Source organism: Sciurus carolinensis, chromosome 3 (assembly GCF_902686445.1).
Source record: "Sciurus carolinensis chromosome 3, mSciCar1.2, whole genome shotgun sequence".
NCBI classification, from domain to species: domain Eukaryota; kingdom Metazoa; phylum Chordata; class Mammalia; order Rodentia; family Sciuridae; genus Sciurus; species Sciurus carolinensis.
In genome coordinates, this window is record NC_062215.1 from 40,314,377 (window position 1) to 40,335,182 (window position 20,806).

Consider the following 20,806-nt stretch of genomic DNA (forward strand, 5'->3'; position numbering starts at 1 on the left):
AGAACTTTCAAAAATTCATATTACATTATGAATTCAACATTTTCCCTTTACTTGCAGACTCCTCAGATGAAATTGGTTATAATTTAACAAATGTGATATTTTGAATCCCATATGATGAATTATGTAGACATTTGAAGCTATGCATAATCTAATGTTTTCCAAGTGACCTACAGATAATGTTACAGCATCATTCCTGGCAAAAGATACATCCAAAGGACAGGATAAACTGTGTACTTAATATTAACAACACAGAAAACTCACTGATGGGATTGTAGATTCCACATTACAGTTTACTTTTGAGAAACTACCGTTTGTCAAAGAGGCCACAGTTAACTGTAAAGGCTGTTAAAATCCTTCCTTTACTAACTCTGTTCTGTATGAGATAACTTTGTCTTCATAAACTTCAACGAAAACAATACACTGAACAGACTGAATGCAGAAAGAGGAGAATCCACCCACCCTCTCTGAAACCAGACATAGAAGAGATTTGCAGAACATTCAAAACAGTGGCACTCTTATCGATGACTTCTAATCATATTTTTAATTTTAAAATGAAATGAATTTTTTAAAATAGTTTTAAATTTTCAGCTTTAATTTTTAATGTCACTATTATCAGTAGATAAACTTCACATACACAAAAACTCTTTGGGGATCTTCAGTTTTTAAAAGAGTCCTTACCAACACATTTAGGCATTGCTGGCATGGAATATCTTTAGCCAGATGCCCAGGAACATGGTGGTATAGATGCTCCAGGAAAGGAACCTGGATCCTGCAGTGATAGGATATGTGGTCAAAGTCTGTTCCCATTAAAGACATAGTGCATGGGGAGGTGCTCATCTAGACATTGGCTCCTCCAAAATCTCTTAAGACTCCCTTATTTCTCTCTGCAGGCAGCTGACTTGGATGGAGAAATTGACCTGTCCACATGTTATGACGTCACAGAATATCCAGTCCAGAGAAATTATGGCTTCCAAATACACGTGAGCTCGGGGATTAGGGGGTGCATGGGCTTGACCAGCAGGCACATATCTTGAAGAACCTGATATCTCAGCTGGGGCCCCCACTGGGCAGGCTTGACTTGATGTGTGTGGTCAGTCCTGTGCCCTTGACATTCAACCCTAGAGTAATGTGAACACAAAGGTAGACTTCAGCATCTTTTCTCTTAAGGTTGTTTAAAGACTTTTGTTACTTACTGAAGTTTGGTTTTTTGTTGTTGTTGCTTTGGTTTTGTTTTTTTTGTGGTATTGGGGATTAAACAGGAGCATTCTACTTCTGATCTACCTCCCTAGCCCATTTATTTTTATTTATTTTTTATTTTTTATTTTTATTTTTATTTTGACACAGGGTCTCGATAAGTTGCTGAGGCTATCCTCCTGGAACTCGCAATCCTCCTGCCTTGCCTTCCAGATAGCTGGGATTGCAGGAGTGCGCCACCATGCCCAGCTTTTTTGTTGTTGTTGTTTTTAATTTATATATTTTGATGCTGGAGTTTGGGGCCTTTGGAAGGATTAGGATATGGAGACTGAAAAGCGTTAATTATTGTTAATTATTTAAATCTCAGAGAAAGAGGTTTTTATTCAGTTATTCATTCATTCATGTATTCACTTGCAAGTCTATTTTGTTCCAGAATCTTGTGAGCAGTGCTTGGCCCTACCCTCAATAAAGTAATCTCATTGGACAAATGAAATAGATCCCATTGGCCATTACTATAGTTATGGGGTTCAAAGGCTGCTTGGAGTTAGCCCTACCAGGTTTAAGAGCACAGGGCTGCCATATCCACCTTCAACTTCAAGAATTCTCTAGAATGACTCAGAGCTCTGAAGAAAGCACTACTTTTAAAATTAGTTTTATTATAGCAGAAGGGTACAAATTGGAACCAGCCAATGGAAGGGACACATGGGGGTAAAACCTGGGACCTAAAAGGTCCCAAAGTATCCGTGTCATTTGGTGACACAGTACCCTCTTGGCCTTGTTGTGAGACAATGCACAGAGCATTTCCAGATCACTTGCCTGGGCCTCAGTGTCTGTTCTTCATCAAGTTTTCATAACTGTTGTGACCATTTGAGTTTTCATCTTGGCACTTGATCTCCATCTTCAACCCCTACCACCAAAGTCACTTTACAAGGCCCAGTCCTAACCCTCTGAGTTCATGGTTCAAATTTTGGTTTTCTTAACACAGCCAGCCCGCTCCCGAGGTAATCTTGTCAGTATCAGCTGTCAGGTGGGGACTCGGAAGCTTGCCATAGGTAATGCTCCAATCACTCAGGCAGGGTTTACAGGTTACCTCCCAGGGGCTTAGAACAAAGGCCTCTTTGAGTGAAACCTCTTTGTTTTCTCTCACAAGAGCCTTCAGAGTGGTGACAGTGGGAGAGTTGCCACCACAGGTCAGGCTCTGGGACTTGGTTTCTCACTGGATGCTGGATGCTGATGGCCTCACTGGTAGCAGACCCAGAAACTCAACTGTGTTTACTCAGTTGCTATGTTCAGAGTTGACCAGGCACTTTGGGACTGACTTATTCCCACCAAATTCAGAGGACATGGAAGGTTAGCTCTGATGGCAGGGTATTCTCTGTTAAAAACCCCAGGAACTGTCATGGCTTTCCTCCACATGGGATCTATGAGGGTGCTTTGTCATGGCGGAGATGGCACTGAAGGCCTGGTTCCAGGGCCCATGTTTTTTGGTTGCTCTTAGCAGCCCACAGTGCCCTGCTGCAATGTTTTTCTGCCCCTTGATCCCTGTGGGAGGAGCAGAGCACTCCGTGAACCCCTCAACAAACACCTTCTCGCTGCCAGAACTGGTGTGAGTTGTGGCTTTGGGGGCCCTGCTAGCCCTACTGCCCCCAGTCTTGATCAGCAGGCATTGAGACAGGGCATCCTGCAGTTGAGAGTTCACCTGCTCACTCCTAGTGATGGCAAGGGCTATGGTAGATGTGACCACTTTGCCTCTGTGTCTATGGTCCCTCCTCATTTCCCTGACAGGGGAGCCTACTTTTGATGCCTGCCATGATCCCCAGAGGCTGCAAGTCCTAAATCAGGACAGGCTGTTTTCATCCTGCTCTACTTAAGGTTCTGCCCTGAGTCTATACAAAGTGCCCACATGATATAACCAATGACTGTATGCTAGTGAATTGTGTCTGGGAGGGCAACAAAAACGGATTCAGAGCAGGTGGGTTCTGTGGTGATGGGCAAAGTAGGAAGGAGGGGAGGTGGGCAGCAGGAAGAGACACAAGAGGGGAAGGGCAAGCGTGAAACTATGATCCAGGTGTGGTAAGACCCACAGAGAAGCTGGCCAAAGAGCTGACTCAGGAGCTGGGTGCTCTGGAACCCTGGTTGGTGGTGTGTTTGAGACTGTGATGGGCTCTTTTGAGAACACAAATTAGGCAAGCATAGCCCTGACACTGGGAAAGAGAGGTCAGCTAGAGAGATGAGGCCTGTCACAGTGGGGCTCTGTGACCAGACTCCAGAAGCGCCTATACTCAGGGGTGGAGAGGGAAGCGCTGGGAGGGGCCTCACATCGATGTGCACATCATGAGCTGCAGTCTGTAGAGGAGAGGGGGTTGTGGCATGTGGCTTGGCCCATGGTGAGGAGAATGCCAAGTCTGACCTGTGCTTGGCAGCAAACAGGGCCAGCATGTGATCTTTAGTGTGACTCTGGTCATGCTGGTACCTGTGCCAAAGCCATCTTGGTGATTTCATCTTTCTGCCAGCCATTTTGCTTACAGTGGGGTGTGAGCAGCCTGGGCAACCATTAGAATAGTGCTTTAACATTCCCTTCCCTGGGTGCAGGGAAATAACGCTGGCCTTGTGTCATGCACCTGTCCTTTCTGAAGGTGTTCAGTAGAGCTGCACAGGGATGCGGGGACCATGTCCCTAAGGGCACACACTCTGGGCTTTGGCTGAGAGCCCCTGATAGAAAGGGTGCATTGTCATCATCCATTAGCTCACAGGTGGCTGTTATATAGCAAGAGTTCAGTAAATGTGTGCTGGCCCTGTGGGAGGAGATACCTGATTTGCCATTATTTCCTGAGAGTATGCCACCATGCAGCTCTTGACTGCCAGCCCCTGCCTCCCTCCTTGTAGAACCTGGTCTTTAACTAGTACAAGGATCTCCTTTGGAAGTGGGAGGCAGCAGTCACCCCCAGGGACTGTCATTGGATGAAATCTGTGTCTTCTGTATAGACAAAGGAGGGCGAGTTCACCCTGTCTGCCATGACTTCTGGAATCCGGCGGAACTGGATACAGACCATCATGAAGCACGTTCATCCAACCACTGCCCCAGATGTGACCAGGTGAGATAGTCAGGGATGCCTGAGGGAGCCCCTCATGCCTCTTATGGGGACCCTCTGGCTCCTGCCAAGAAAGCTGCAGTTTTGGATCTCTCATTCCCCTGGGCCTGAGCCTGGCTACATCCCAGCACAGCTTCCTTCCCTCCCTCTTCTGTCCCACAGTCGGCTGACCCTGCTTGGTCTCCTTGTGACTTTCTGGCTTTTCTGCCCCAGGCTGACTTATCCTCTTTTACTGGCCAGGTCAGCCATGCAGGTCACCTTTGTGCCCATTGGTAGAACTGTGCTTGACAGAGAGTCTTTTTAGTCTCTCTCTCTGGGCACCCAGGCCTGGTCTTGGGCTGTGCTATGGGCCATGTCTGACAACTGTCCTCTGGCTGGCGAGGGCAGTCCCAATGCTGCAGGCACAGGCCACCATAGCTTTGCTCTTCCTTGGTTTCTTTTCGCCTCACTCCTACATCTGTTTGATTTCTGTGCAACCAGGAAAAGCTTCTCTCTGAGACTCTCACTGCTGAAGCCCAAGCTGGAAAAGTGTGTTCTCTCCTGTGTTAGCATTCTGTGGTTCGTATCCCTTGGGACCCACTGCATGCCTTCCTCCTCCTGCCCTGGAAGTTAGAAACCTGCCCAGTTTTCATTTTCAGAGAAAGTGGAGAACAGCTCCACTGCGCAGGGTCTGGCTCTATGATGGCCAAACACTGCTGTGCCCACCTAAGGCCACAGAGCCACCATGTGTTCTGAGCATCTCCCATGTCTTCCTCTGCTGGGGAAGTTGATGTTACTGCTCAGGGGTGTTTCTGGCCCCAGAGATTAGCTGTAGGAGGCAGCATAGTGATGGCAATGGCTGGTGTGGTCTGCAGCAGCCTCTCCCACATCTACACTTGGTCAGAATTTTCACCTCCCTCCAGATGCTGACTCCATTCTTCTCTGAATAAGAAGGAAACTTGACCTCTTTACTTCAGGCCCCTTTCCTGTGTCTGTCATGCATTCATTCCTTCATTCATTAGCAAGCAGTATCTGGTTGTTCCTGTATCATAAGACCAGGAGGTTGTGACCAAGATAAGCAGCCCTCTGCCATCTCTTAGGAACTTGGCAGAGGACTGCTGCTTGTTGGTATTCATCAAAGAGCAGCCTGCTGCCTCCATGGCCCTCCAAGTCAGGAGCAAAGCCCACAGTGCAAGGTACCTGGTGCTCTTCCTGCCTCCCATACAAGGCCCCACAACAAAGTGAGAAAGGCACTTGGGCTAGCCTGCCCAGACTATAGCAGTAAAATGGTGCCACTTCGTGCTCCAAGCAGCAATAGATGCATGAGGATAGGCAGCCTGCTGTCCTTTTCTGCCAGGCCTGGCTGCATGCTCACATTGAGGTTCCTGACTAGAAAAAGTCAGTGTCAGGATGTTTTGGGTCAGAGGCCAAGAGCACACTTGTGCACACCATGTGCTGGCATGAGACCTGGGAGGGGCAGCCTCCCACATGGATTTTCCTGTTGCCTTCCATGCAGTGACTGTGACCCCTGGGAACAAAGATGGAGGCCAGATGGTGTGCTTTCATACCAAAGTGGCCCTGAATTGTCTTCCTGACTAGAATTTACTTCACAGTCCAATGTATCTTAAAGCTGGTAGGGTGCCCACCCCCACCCCATTTGTTTTTAGCCTGTGTTCTTCTATGTCAGCTTTCATGAGTTAAGGAAAACTTGAATAGTTTACCACTACAAGGCCAAACTCCAAGAAGGTATTAAATGCAAAGGTGACAGTGTCGGAGCTACTGGCCTTGTTTTGCTTCTTATTGCTGTCTTGCAGTCTGTGGTAGGGAAGTCATAGGGCACTGTTGGACTTGGGACTTGGGACTTGGGAGAAGCCTTGAGGAGGGGCTTCTTCTGGGAGCATGTCTGTCATACCCACCTGCTCCCATATGTCGTCTCCACATAGTGTCTAACCTAAACCAGCTCTCTCGGCTCCATGATGCTGAAAGACTCACTCTGGGTCATTTTTCTTCGCATGATTATGTGGTCTTAGGTTGGACCCTTGCCATTCCTGCTGCTCTGAAGCACTTTGATTCTTACTGTTTGCTGTCAGGACAGATGATCCCCAAGGGTCATTGGAAATGCTTCCTTTTTTCCTTGGGTGTCCCTTTCATAGTCTCCTTTCTGTTTGGTTCCAGTGTAAACACAGGTGCTCCTTGGTGCTCCCCCTTGGGCCCTCACTTTCCCCATGTTTCTTCTAGTTCTCTTCTGAGGCTTGGGCAAGGCCTGCTCAGTCTCAGATTGGCTGGAAGTCTCTGGGGCTCTTCCATGTAGCTCAGAAGCCTCTGCCCTTGGAGATATCCCCACCCCTCCCCTGCTCATGTAGAGACCTCCCCAGAAATCTTCCCTACTGGGCAAATCGGGAAAAGGCAGGGTTTCTTCAGGTCAACCTCCTTCATCGGAGCCTCTGTTGGAGGCAGAGATGCCAGGGAGCTTGACCTGTGCAGCCTGCAACCCTGGTCACCTCTCTCCTCATGTTACCTTTCCCTGCTCCCCACTCCCAACCCAGCCCTTGGGTTATTACATGCTGTGAGCTGGTTATGGCCTGGGCCACCTTTTCTCTGCTCACAGGTAGTTTTGGCCTTTGACTCTAACATACCTGTCATGCCAGTGCCAGACCAGGCTTTTAAAACAGAGCTGATCATGCCACCTGCACTTTGAAACCTCTGAACCCTTCTTGGGAGGTGGTTGGTTCTTGTTTATTCTGTCACCAGCACAGCGTTGCCCCAGAGTCAGCTTTGCCCAGTGTTTGGTCAGTGGCTGGGCTCCTCTTACCTCTGGGGCCCACTGGAGTTCCCTGGGCTACCTCTTCTTCATCATTTTGGTAATGGAGCCACCATCACACTTGTCTCACAGCATCTTCTCAGATAAGGGGTGCATGCTGGAAACCTTGGAAACTTCTGAGGCTCTTTCCCCTGCTCCCCATCATAACCAGGTTTATGTTCTCCAAGGGAGGGACAACTGAGTACAGATGGGTCCTTCCTTCCTCCGGCACTTAGGAAGTTGCACTTGGGATAGAAGACAGATGTGGAGCAGGTGTGGGCTAGGCCACAGCTCACCTTTGCTGGATCTGTAAGGGAGCTGGGGTGTCCCAGGCCCCCCTGACAGATGCTGTTTGCCCCCTTGCCCCATAGCTCATTGCCTGAGGAAAAGAACAAGAGCAGCGCACCTTTTGAGACCTGCCCAAGGCCAAGTGAGAAGCATGAGACAGAGCCAGGGGAACCAGATCCTGAGCAGAAGAGGAGCCGCGCACGTGAACGAAGGCGGGAGGGCCGCTCCAAGACCTTTGACTGGGCTGAGTTCCGCCCCATCCAGCAGGCCCTGGCTCAGGAAAGGGCCAGCACTGTGGGGCCTGCTGATGCCCATGAACCAGGGCACCTTGAGGTAGAGCCGGGGGAGCTGGAGCGGGAACGTGCACGGCGGCGAGAAGAGCGCCGCAAGCGATTCGGGATGCTGGACGCTGTGGATGGACCAGGTGCTGAGGACATGGCCCTGCGCATGGAGGTTGATCGGAGTCCAGGGTTGCCAGTGGCCACTGACCTCAAGGCACAGAATGTCCATGTGGAGATTGAGCAGCGATGGCATCAAGTGGAGACTACCCCTCTCCGGGAGGAAAAGCAGGTGCCCATCGCCCCCCTGCACCTGTCCTCCTCGGAGAACGGAAGTGACCGACTCTCCACACATGAACTGACGTCTCTGCTAGAGAAGGAGGTAATGGTGGGCCAGCTCCCTCCATGCAGCATCCTGTCCTGAGCAGAGTCTGTGCCCAGCTGTGGCCTGTGGGTTCAGCCACATAGTCTTCCCTGCAGGATCCACAGACCCCTAGAGGACATGAATATAAAGACAGGTCCTTAGAGTGGAGGTGGAAACTGAGCACTGCAGGTTGCCAGCTTGGAGTGGGGAGGGCACAGGAGGTCTTGACTGAAGGATGGAGGAATTTATGGTGCATGTGGACCCAGTTAGCCAGACACCAGGCTGATTGGCTTGCAGGGCCCAGGGGGTGGGCCTTGTTCTCCCCATTACAGGGCATAAGCTGGAGATTTTTATGTGGCAGGGTATGAGGTTTCAGTCTGCACCAGGCAGTCCTGAGAGGTATAGGTTGAAGTGGGAAGCAGAGACAAGCCTGGGTGCTTTGTCAGTGACCTGAAGAGTTAGTGGGCAGACCCCAAAAGATAAAATTAATGGCCAGACACTTAGGATGTGAAGGTGGGGTATGGTAAGGTAAGGCTGGACAGGAAGTTAGATGGAAGTCACTCTGAGACTCCAACACAGAGCTGCATGAGCCAACTCTGTATTCATATCATCTGATGCTTTCTCACAAAAATGTATCTCGAGATCAAATCTGTAAAACCTCCCTCCACAAGGGTTTTATATGCCTTGCTAGCAAGTTCCTTGACCGAGGAGATTGCAAGGTAAGCATCCCCAACCCCAAAATCCAAAATGCTCCAACATCCATAACTTTTTGAGCTCTAACATGACACCACAAGCAGAAAGTTCTATACCATGAAGCTTTGTTTCATACACAAAATAAATAAAAGTACTGTAAAAGGAATTGGGTATGTCAGTGATTGGTAGAGCACTTGCCTGTCATCTGTAGATTCCCAGCACTGCTAACACACACACACACACACACACACACACACACACACACACAGAGGCACAAATGCAATATAAAATTACCTTCAGGCTGCATATATAAGGTATAGATGAAACGTAAGTGGATTTTGTGTTTAGACTTACCTCATCATTATTTATAAGCAAATATTCTAAAATTATGAAAAACTGAAATCCAAAACTCTTCTAGTCTCAAGCATTTTGGATAAAGGGAGTCTTTATTCCACCTGCCCCTTATGGATGCCCTTCAACAGCAGGCTTCTCGTACATTCTTTAACATAAGCAGCTGATTAAAGATCTGCTGCTTCAGCATGCCTCACTTGTCTCTTCTTTTTTTGTATTTTACTTATGAGTAATGGTTATCACTAACATCAACACTCTGACTTTTTCATTTTCTACACCTACTAATAAAATAATACAGGCAAGATGAGATAAAATAATTCAAACTCCCATGACTCTAAGCTACCAAAACAGGCCTGCTAGCTTTTAGGCCACATACTGAGTCACCTATTTGTGTCTTAAGCAGCAGTCTGGGGTTGGTCTTTACTGCTTCACATCCGAGGGTTTCCTACTTCTTGCAGCCCAGCCTGGCAGCACCCTGAATGCCCACTGCAGCTGACTCCCCTCCACCAACCCCAGGGAGACAGGGCAGGGCAGTTCTGCATACAGCTGAGCACACATAGGAGCTAGAAGGTTTTGGGGGGAAATGGGAGATGAATACATGAGTGGACTATAGCTTTTCAAAGTGAGTATAAAATAGCTTATAGGTTTCCACATCTTATTTGAGGGAACTACAGGTACTTTTTGCAAACAGAACTTCATGAGAAGTACATCATGTAAAACTAGTCAAATGGAGTCATTTCAAGTTGAAGCCACACAGGCCTGTGGTTGCCTCTGTGGAGTCCAGCATGACTATTTCAAGGACCCCCAAAAATCCTGTGGGATGGTCTCTTTCTAGTGAAGAAGCAAAGCTCTCAATTCTCAGTGGGGGACAGCTTGCTTCTCGGAAATGAATTCCCTGCATGGGCCTTGGGACCTGTGGAGGCCTGCATGGTGAAAACATTAGTGCTTGTGAAGGTTTTGTGGGTATCGGGGTTACCTAGGGTAGAAAGGACAAGTCTGTCCCTTGGCCCTCAGAGGGTACTGACTGCCAGTGTCATTTGTGGCCTGAGCTGGAAACTTCAATTCTGGTACTGCAGGTACAGGCCAGATGTGCACATCTCCTGGATGGGAGACCTCAAAATCCTGAACCAGTGAAGGAGGCACCTGCAGCAGGCTTGCTGCCATCAGGAGGCCTATGGGGCCTGTGCTGTTCAACTGCTTTTGTTTATTATTGTCACATTGCTTAAGAAAATATGTCTTTATACCAACAGCTGGAGCAGAGCCAGAAGGAGGCCTCAGACCTTCTGGAGCAGAACCGGCTCCTACAGGATCAGCTGAGAGTGGCCCTAGGCCGCGAGCAGAGCGCCCGGGAGGGCTACGTGCTTCAGGTAGGGCAACAGAGCAGTTGCCAAGGCCCACAGTATGAACAGGGGCTTCAGTGTGAAGGGCAAATGCTGGGACCGGGCAGGCTAGGAATGTGCAAACCCCAGGGGAGCTCACACCTCAGCTTTTCTACCAAAAGGATTAGGACTCTCAAATGCTGGGAGCTCTGTGTCTGTTTTTCCCTTTTACTGTGACATTTTGAGAAATGGGCCTGAACCCTCTACGGTGAAGGATTTTTATTATAATGAAATTATTTTGATGATCTCTCCTTTTGTTTCTCAAAATAGCCAATGTTTCTTATGAATGCCATACATTTGCATGTCATTCCTTATTGTTTTCACAAGTGGGATCAAGCCCATTTTATAAATTGGAGAAATTGAGTCACACAGCAAGTTGGTACGTGCTTATGACCCATTAGTGAGTTAGGGCAGAGCTAGAACTGGACCCCATCCCTGCCCATGTCACTGCCACACCTGCCAGAAAACCTGGGCTGTCACTACTGGCCTACTCTACTTTCTGCCTAGGCTGAAATTTCAGGAGGACATGATCCCCAGCCCACAGCCAAGAGCAAAAATCAGTAGGGTGGCAGCCTGGGTCCTAAGCTGACAACCCACATCTGGTATCTGTTCACCATAGGTATATGCCACAGAGTCCCAACCCATGTCCAGACCCCCAGCGTGTGGCCACCCTAATGGGCATGTAAGGCAGGAGGTAGCAGGTGTGAGGGCAGACAGCCTGTCCAGCATCGTTCCAGGGCTAACTCTGGGGCACAAAAAAGACATACCCCTGTCCCCACAGTACTGTTGTGCTGGCAGAGAATTGATGAATTAGTTCAGGAGAGGAGTAGGGGAGAGTGACAGGTCCAGGAATTGAAGCTCTCATTGAAAGCTGAGACTGTGGCATTGGAGTCAGGATCCTAAGTTCAAGAACTGACCCCACCGCTGACCCAAGAAGCTAGTGCTCCTCCCCCTGTATCAGCAACTTTCTGCTGGTGTAGACCTAGTGATCCCAGGGCCCTTTGACACTGTTGCTTAGAGTCTGTGGTGAGTTGGTTGTCAGCATTTCCAGACTATCATGCACTAACCTCCGTCTGAGGTGTCCCAGGCAGCAGGTCTGCATTCCTGCCTTTCTTCCCACTGGCTCTGCTCCTGCATGTGCCCTTGGCCTTCTTTCTTCCCCATATGCCTGCACCCTCCTCCCCTGCTATGCCCAGTGCAGATTCTAAACCCATGGCAGTTGTCCCCTTCCTACATGTCCCACTGTGAGGACCTTAAGGTCATTCATGCAGGCCCTCCCTGTTGGAGACTATCTTTCTAAGCCTTGGTTGGGCCCCATCCTACAGGAACCATCTTCAGTCAAGTGGTAAAGACACCGCCAGTGGGCTTTGCACATTGCTAACCTGGGAACATTGCTGTGTGTCTGACATGGACCATCACATAAGCCTTGTCAGTCAGCGACAGGGGGGGCTGCTCTTTCCTAACTTCCTGCTGCATCTAACAATGGGTGACACTGCACCACCCCTGAGCTTTGGAAATGCTCATAGTCAAAAGTGAGAACGGGTAGGAGCCTTGGTACTGAGCATCAGAAGGCGTGATGCTGGGAGGGTGCTGCACTAACTGCTGGGTGGAGCTTGCATGGTTCGGATGTTGAGTGTGAGTTTAATTGGAACTTAACATAACTGAGTGTCACATCTGTGGCTTCCCCACCAGTAGACCAAGAGGGAATCTGAGCAGGCTAGATTCTAGGTGGGACTCTCTTCACTCTTTTTCATGTTTTTTTCTCCTGCATTATATTAGTCTGTCTATTCTGCATGCCTTTCATTGGGGGGAATTTTCTTTCGTGTTTTGTTTTGTTTTGTTCTTGCATGCTTCACTCTTATTTTGAACTCCACAAAGGTTTGTTTTTGTTGATTATACATTTTACTCCATGGTTTGCATTCCCCCTCGTTTTGTCTTCTTACAGGTAGAGATTAGTTCTTCCTGTTACTGTGGAGGCCTGGCTACGCTTTCCAAAGGACAATGTTCCAGATGTCACCTCACTGACATCTTCCAAATGGTTACCTTCCTTCCTTATCTCCCTATCTTGGAAGGAAGTGACATCACTTACCTGCACCTTGCGTCCTGCGCTTGTTTAGGATTTGTGGTCCAGAACCGTGTATCTTTTGTTTTGCAAAACAGTTGCAGGTGCTGTGCTCCCCTGTCCTGCTTCCCGCCGTCCTCTCGTCCTTCAGTCTGTTTTGCTTCTCAGTGTGTTCCATTATTCAGTTTTGTTTGGTTTATTTCTCCTAGAAGCTGTTTGGTTAGAGCTGTATTTTGATGTTATTGTCCATGTTTTCTGTTACCTGAAAGCAGCTTACCAAAAAATAATAATAATTAAGATAATTTGTTGGATTTTTTAAATGGGAGGAAAAAAAATGTTGTGCAAAGGATAAAAGGCAAACCCACCAAGGAACTTTTCTGTGGTTGATCCTGGCCAGAGGTGTGACACTCAGAAACGGGAGGCCCGAGTGTTACTAACCAGTATTTAATCGGTTTTTTTAAGACTGAAGTGGCCACCTCCCCGTCGGGTGCCTGGCAGAGGCTCCATAGAGTGAACCAAGACCTCCAAAGTGAGCTGGAAGCCCAGTGCCAGCGGCAGGAGCTGATCACGCAGCAGATACAGACCCTGAAACGTAGCTATGGGGAGGCCAAGGATGCGATCCGGCACCATGAGGCCGAGATCCGGAGCTTGCAGGCGAGGCTCAGCAATGCTGCTGCTGAGCTGGCCATTAAGGAGCAGGCACTGGCCAAGCTTAAAGGCGAGCTGAAGCTGGAGCAGGGGAGGGTCCGCGAGCAGCTGGAGGAGCGGCAACACAGTGAAGCCACGCTGAGTGGCCAGCTGAGGGCCAGTGAGCAGAAGCTCAAGAGCGCAGAGGCCCTGCTGCTAGAGAAGACGCAGGAGCTGCGGGACCTGGAGATGCAGCAGGCACTACAGCGGGACCGACAGAAGGAGGTGCAGAGGCTACAGGAGCGCATTGCTGACCTTAGCCAGCAACTGGGCGCCAGTGAGCAGGCCCAGCGGCTGATGGAGGAGAAACTACAGAGAAACTATGCACTGTTGCTGGAGAGCTGTGAGGAGGAGAAGCAGGCACTGCTGCAGAATCTGAAGGAGGTGGAGGACAAGGCCAGTGCCTATGAAGACCAGCTGCAGGGCCATGCACAGCAGGTGGAGGCTCTCCAGAAAGAGAAGCTGAGCGCCAAGTGTGAGGGCAGTGAGCAAGTGCACCAGCTGGAGGAGCAGCTAGAGGCCCGGGAGGCCAGCATCCGCCAGCTTGCTGAGCATGTGCAGAGCCTCCGTGAGGAGCGGGACCTCATCAGGCAGCGGTTCCAAGAGCTGATGGAGCGTGTGGCTACATCCGATGGGGACGTGGCTGAGCTTCGGGAGAAATTGAGGGGAAGAGAGGCTGACTACCAAAGCCTGGAACACTCACACCGTAGGGTCTCCGGCCAGCTGCAGAGCATGCGCACACTGTTGAGAGAGAAGGAAGAAGAACTGAAGCACATTAAGGAAACACATGAGAGAGTTCTGGAAAAGAAAGATCAGGACCTCAATGAGGCTTTGGTTAAAATGGTTGCCTTGGGGAGCAGCTTGGAGGAGACAGAAATTAAGCTGCAGGCGAAAGAGGAGATTTTAAGAAAATTTGCAAATGAGTCTCCAAAGGAATCAGAAGAGTCACAGAGTACCCTGGAAGAAACAGAGGACAGTGGTTCACTTTTGAGCCAACAACTCCCAACTGCTGGGGTACCTCTAGGCTTACCCCACATGCGGTTGGAGGATGAGGACTCAGGACCTGCGCTGGAGGAAGAATGTGGTGATGGCCGCCCCAGCAGAGAAGAGGGTGCAGTGCCCTTGAAATCCTTAGAAGCTCCTGACAGGGAGGGACATCCACAGAGTACTACCAAACCTGACCAGGGAGCACCTGGGCTTAAAAGGCAAAGAATCCGGTTTTCCACAATCCAGTGCCAAAGGTACATCCACCCTGAGGGATCTGAGAAGACCTGGACCAGCAGCACATCATCAGATACCAGCCAGGACCGGTCACCCTCAGAGGAGAGCATGTCCTCAGAGGTTACCCCTAACCCGCTGCCTGTGACCGGAGACTCCGAGACATACCTCTCCATAATCCATTCACTGGAGACCAAGCTGTACGTCACAGAGGAGAAGCTTAAAGAAGTGACTGTGAGGCTAGAAAGCCAGCAGGGCCAGAGCCAGGAAGCGCTACTTGCACTGCACCACCAGTGGGCTGGCACTGAGGCACAGCTCCGTGAGCAACTTCGTGCCAGCCTTCTACAGGTTGGCACACTGGCCTCCCAGTTGGAGCAGGAGAGACAAGAGAGGGCCACAAGTATTGAGAGCCATGTTGGGGAGCTAGGGAACTTCCAGGCAAAAAACAGTCAGGCTCTGACATGCTTGGAAAACTGCCGGCAACAGCTAAGGTCTCTGCCACACACTGGCCAGGAGGATGAGCAGGAGGCATGTGCAGCCTCCCTGGCCAGTGTGGAAAGCACACTTATGAGTGCTATCCAGGCCCTGCAGTCCTGGCCAGCTCCTACAGATGATGGGGCCAGGGCTGGGCAGGAGGAGGGGCGCTCTGTGGAGAGTAAGATGGCAGCCCCTCTGTGCCAGCAAGTGTTGAGTGAGCAGGAGCAGGCAAAGCTGCTTTCAGATCAGATAGCCCTGGAGGCATCCCTGATCAGCCAAATAGCAGACTCACTGAAGAACACAACTTCAGATGTGTCTCGAGTTCTCCATGAGGTTGCATGGTCAGAAGAGTGGCTGCTGGAGGGAGAAAGTTGTCCCATCTCTGTCAACGCCCCAGCAGAGGCCTGGGCCAGGAAGGTGCTGGTGGATGGCGAGTTCTGGAGCCAGGTGGAGTCCTTCAGTAAACGGCTGGGGACACTGGGAGGAGAGGCAACCAGCACATCAGGAGATGGTCAGCAGCTTATCCCCCAAGGCCTGGCTGATGCCACATGGGTTCGGGCAGAGCTCACCTTTGCCACACAGTTGGTGAGGGAGTCATTCCACCGTAGGCTGCAGAGTGTCCAAGAGACCCTACGAGGGACACAGACTGCCCTACAGCGGCACAAGTGTGTGTTGGGGGAAATCCTGGGAGCTTATGGAACCCCAGATTTTGAGAGAGTGATGCAGCAGGTTTCAGAAACCCTCGGGTGTCCAGTAGGCAGTGCAGACAGTGTGCAGACATCCTGGGACCTGAGCCTGTTAGGAGAAGTACTGAGTCCAGACACAGACAGCTCCCAGGAGCCCTTGCATGTGTCCCATCAGAGCCCTGGGGCCCTTGTTGCTATTCAGGAAGAGCTTGCCCAGCAGCTGAGAGAGAAAGCCAGCATCCTAGAGGAGATCGCTGCTTCTTTGCCATCCCTACCACCTGCTGAGTCATTAAGGGATTGTCAGAAGCTTCTGCAGACATCTCAGACTCTCTCCTACAATGCTTGTTTGGGAGGCCTCAGTCAATATTCTTCATTATTGGTTCAAGATGCAATCATTCAGGCTCAGGTGTGCTACGCAGCCTGCAAAATCCGGTTAGAGTACGAGAAAGAACTTCGATTCTACAAGGAGTCCTGGCGAGCTAGGGGGGCCACCTGCCAGGAGCAGGCACAAGTGGTTGGGGCCCTGCGGGAGGAGTATGAGGAGCTCCTCCGCAAGCAGAAAAGTGAGTATCTGGAGGTAATTGCCCTCATAGAAAGGGAAAATGCTGAACTGAAGGCCAAGGTGAGCCAGCTGGACCATCAGCAGAGGTGTTTGGAAGAAGCAGAGACCAAGCACAGTGAGAGCATGTTTGCCCTGCAGGGCAGGTACGAAGAGGAAATCAGGTGTGTGGTAGAGCAGCTGAACCGCACTGAAAATACACTGCAGGCAGAGCGCAGCCGGGTCCTCAGCCAGCTAGATGCCTCAGTCAGAGACAAACAGGACATGGAGCGGCAGCATGTGCAGCAGATGCAGACGCTGGAGGACAGGTTCCAGCTAAAGATCAAGGAACTGCAGGCCATTCACGAGGAGGAGCTAAGGGCCCTGCAGGAGCACTACTCACGGAGCCTGCTGCACCTGCAGGAGACCCTCAGCCTCTGCCAGCAGCAGCACCCTGAGGCCCTGCCATCCCCGTCACCCCGCTGGCAGCCAGAGCCTGGGGCTGCCCCACAGGCAGCCCAAGGAGAGGCTGACTCCATGACAGGGCTGCGAGAGCGCATCCAGGAGCTGGAGGCCCAGATGGACATAATGCGTGAAGAACTGGGCCACAAGGAACTGGAGGGTGATGCGGCCACGCTGCGGGAGAAATACCAGCGAGATTTTGAGAATCTCAAGGTCTTCAGCATCATTTAATTTGCAAAACTGATTCTACTTGGAGATACAGGGAGGGGGACCTCAGGGGCTTTCAGGGCTCTCAGATAGAGCTGAGAGATGTTTCTCCATTCTTAACTGCTGTATGGGCAGAATTGGATGCTGTTCTGCTGTTCCTCTATTGTTGGTCATGGTAGGGTCTTAGTATCACCCACCCAGAAGGAGGACTAGTGGAAGGAAGGCAGGGTCCCTGTGGGAGAAGAGAGTACAGTATTCCCTTCTCCTCTCCATGCTCCTAGGGCAGCCTCTCTACTGCCCCCCCAACACCTCATTCTACCCTCAGAGAACCCTGCCTGCACTCCAAACCTGAGGCATCTGCTCAAGGACTGCCTTGCACTCTTGAAGTGTAGTTACTTTTCCTTACTATCCTAGGAGTTGGGTTTTCCCAATACAGGAGTATTTTCAAGACATTGTCAAGGGTCCCTTTTCTGTCCCTGCTATCTATAAGCACCTAGCACTGGGTGGGCTCTTGTCTAAGAAAGGCTCTTCTCTGGAGCACAGTTTCAGAGAGCTTCTGTTCCCTTCTCCAGGAGCTGCAAAAGGTGATTTTCTCCAGAGACTGACCTCTGCCCCCACCCGTTTGACACTACCTTATAGGCCCTGGCTTGCAGAGGTGGTGTCTCAAACTGGGCAAGTAGAGCAGTCCAAATGCTCTGGCAACCCCCACTTTGTGACCTCACTGAAATATGCATATAGCTGCCTGGGCATCATCCTAGAGGTACTCATCATTCTTTAGACTCAATTCTGCCCCAGTAACTGCCCTCATTTCCCTCTTCCTCTGAGAGGTGTGTATGGCACATGCCCAGGCCCTTAAGGCATGGCCAACACTGATCCCCACTGTCGTTTCACCAGCAGCTGTTCCTGCCAGTCAATAGCTACTGCTCAGCAGAACATGATGACTGCTTCCCAACACCTTACTCTAGTGCCAAAAGTGATAGAAGATTGTTCTTATTCTTTGCCTCTGTATGATGACCTGGCCTCCTACCAAAGACTAGAAGGGGAGTCAGCAGCAAGCACCTTCTCAGGCAGTCAAGATGCTGCTTCTCAGTCCAAGTCCCCAGCTCGGTCCAAACCTGTAACCACCATTACGAACTGTGAGAACCTTATAGTAGCTGTTTTCTTCAATTGCAAATGCAGTGACCCTGTGGTTACTTTACTGAGTGCAGCATCAGTTAGGTCTGGGTGAGTCTTTCAAAGTGAGTGGCACTGCCAAGCACAGTGGTACATGCCTGTATCCAGCTACTAGGAAGGCTGAGTCAGGAGGATTCCAAGTTCAAGACCAGCCCGGGCTAAGTAGCAAGACCCTATCTCAAAATAAAAAAGGATTGCGGATATAGCTCAATGGTAGGCACTTGGCCTGGCATGTGCAAGACCCTGAGTTCAGTCACCAAGACCACAAAACAAAAAACTGAAAAGAAAAAGAAGAAAATGGCAAGACCTTGGTTTTGATCCCAAATCATTTCTTACTGCCTTCTCTGCAGTCACCTGTGTACCCCTGGGCCACAGTAACCTGCTTTCCCTTGGTATCACGAGAGCCTTCTCTACAGGCTGGCTGTTCCAGTCTCATGTTAGTCACCTGACTGTGAATATCATGCCACCAGTTAACAAAACATCAGAACCATTGCTCTGGGCCTAGGGTTGCCCAGCAGGGACATTCCTCAGACACAGGTGATGCAGGTGACACAGGTTGGATGGGGACATCAAAGGCTTGAACATTTCTCAATGTTATCTCAAGCCATCATTGCATAGTATGTACCATCCTGTGCCTGAGCTCTTGCAGCCCATGTGTGGTATTCTCATTGACCCTTGGATATATGCAGAGTTATAACCAGACAACTTCTTGAGAGAACCTGACTGGTAGCAGTTATTTTATGCAGATTTTAGCCTGGGTCAGAAAGACTGGGGGTGCTGACCCCACAACCCCTCTGACACCCACAGGTTAGTGTCCCTACCACTTGCACAACTGTGTATCATAGTCATTGAGGAATTGTTCTTGATCTCAGGGAAGACTGACTTAAAATTAAAATTTTTTACAGATCCTGACCCCTGCTCCCCACCACCACCCCGCCCTGTACTAGGGATCAAACCCAAGGCTTCACACATGCTAGGCAAGTGCTTTACCACTGAACTACATCCTCAGCCCTGGATTAATTTTTTTTTTTTTAATGTGTTTAATAAAGAAGGAGCTTGGTCTTTTAAGTTTTAGAAAAAAATTTTTATCTTAACATCATGTATTCCAAAGCACTCAAAAGCAAAATAAGATTTATAAATAAATCTTAATGTAAATATCCTTAATGTGTAAATATCCTTAAGGTAAATATCCTTAATGTGGAAATCTGAAGCATTTTTTTGAGCACCAACAAGATAAGTAGAAAATGTCAACCTGACCTCATGTGATAGGTCATGGTCAAGACAGAGGTGTTCTAAAATATCTGTGCAAAATTATCTTTTGGCCCTGTGTATAAGGTGTACCTGAGACTTAAGTGAATTTCATGTTTAGACTTGGGCTTCATCTCCAAGGTATCTTATGTATGCAAATATTCCAAAATTTAAGATAAAATCCAGAGTTGGAAATGCTTCTAGTCCAAGTGATAGATATATCATACCTGAGAAGCTGTGACTGAACCAAGCATGTGGGGCAGAATGAGGAGCCTGGCCCTAGAAAGCTCCCATCAGATTGGGCTAGACCCCAGGATTTCCACAGCTGTCCTATGGTACAAAGGCAGCAAGAGGAAAGGAGGGCCCAGGAAACAGATGTCTTCCAGGGTTGAGCTGCTAGGAGAAGGGATGTCTCATTAATGGTGAACAGTATTTAAGACCTTTATTAACATAGCAAATATATTGCAGTGAAGTGCAGGCTCTGACCAGGAACTTGAAAATCCTGAATGAAGATTCTGAGAAAGGCTCATATTGTGAGGATCTTAGAGAAAAATACTGAAGCATGATGATACTGAAGCATTCTTGATATCCTTTCTTGAATCCATAGGCAGAAAGAGTAGATACTGGATTAAAGCCTCAAGTGGGGAAGTCCCCTCCCCTCTTAGTTGTATTTGGAAAGCAATGTGGCCACATTCTTCTAGTATTTAAAAGGCGAGGGCTTGGGTTTGTAGCTCAGTGAGGCATGTGTAAAGCACTGGGTTCAATCCTCAGCACCATATAAAATAAATAAAATAAAGGTATTGTGTCTCTACAACAACAATTAAAAAAAAAGAAAGAAAGAAAGAAAGGAAAGAAAAGAAAAAGACCTGATCCTTGCCCAGAAGTGGATTTAGACAGAATATGCACTTCCATGCTCAAAGTAGCTGCATGCTCTAGCCACTCACAACCACGTGACATACATTAGTACAACTCTGATAGGCCATGCCTGGACTTCCTCTGGCTGTTTGGGATACTTTGGTCTCCTCCTGTGGCATACCCATGCCCTGCCAGTTTATAATGAGGCCGTCCCTCTGTTGTATCTTGTTGAAGTTAGTTGAGATTTCCTATTTTCCTAAAAAAAAAAAAAAAAAAAAAAAAAAAAGAAAGAAAAGAGAAAGACACAGGCTAGCAGGAAGGGGATCCTGTAGTCTGTTATGACTCTCAGTGGACATCTGACAAGTTAAACAATAGCTTGAGGTCACCATCTGGCTAGTGTCAGGGACAGGCCCCCCCAGCTCCCAGAAATGGGCCCTGTGTACCACCAGCCCACAGGGGATGGAGGCCCCCCAGCCAGACTGTGCCTCACCCCACGATGGCCTTGGCTCCCTCAAGCCTTACCCATTTGTGAGAGCACCATGTGCGCATCTGTCACTCCACACCACCTGCAGCCAGCATGTGTGTTCCATCCTCCCTCCTGTCAATTCCACCTTGCAGTAATGTGCACAGGCCCCGAGCTGGCCTATTTAAATCCCCTCCACACCCTCTTCCCACCCACAATGTCAGCATCCCATTGAGAATGGGATTCGAGCAGTTGCAGAAAATAGATGGGGAGCATATGCAGTGAACACCTTTCTCAGCTGCCTGGTGGCTA

General features: G+C 49.4%; 1 protein-coding gene across 5 annotated transcripts in view; it reads left to right on the forward strand.

Annotated features, from left to right (window-relative positions):
• Mprip (myosin phosphatase Rho interacting protein) overlaps positions 1-20,806 on the forward strand; it is a 143,837-nt gene that overhangs the window by 105,473 nt on the left and 17,558 nt on the right. For all 5 annotated transcript variants that reach the window (XM_047543199.1, XM_047543198.1, XM_047543197.1 and 2 more), the window contains 5 exons: positions 891-980; positions 4,180-4,289; positions 7,437-8,013; positions 10,290-10,406; positions 12,943-16,761. In XM_047543199.1, the coding sequence (XP_047399155.1) occupies positions 891-980; positions 4,180-4,289; positions 7,437-8,013; positions 10,290-10,406; positions 12,943-16,761 (4,713 nt within the window). The remainder of the gene's footprint in view (positions 1-890; positions 981-4,179; positions 4,290-7,436; positions 8,014-10,289; positions 10,407-12,942; positions 16,762-20,806) is intronic.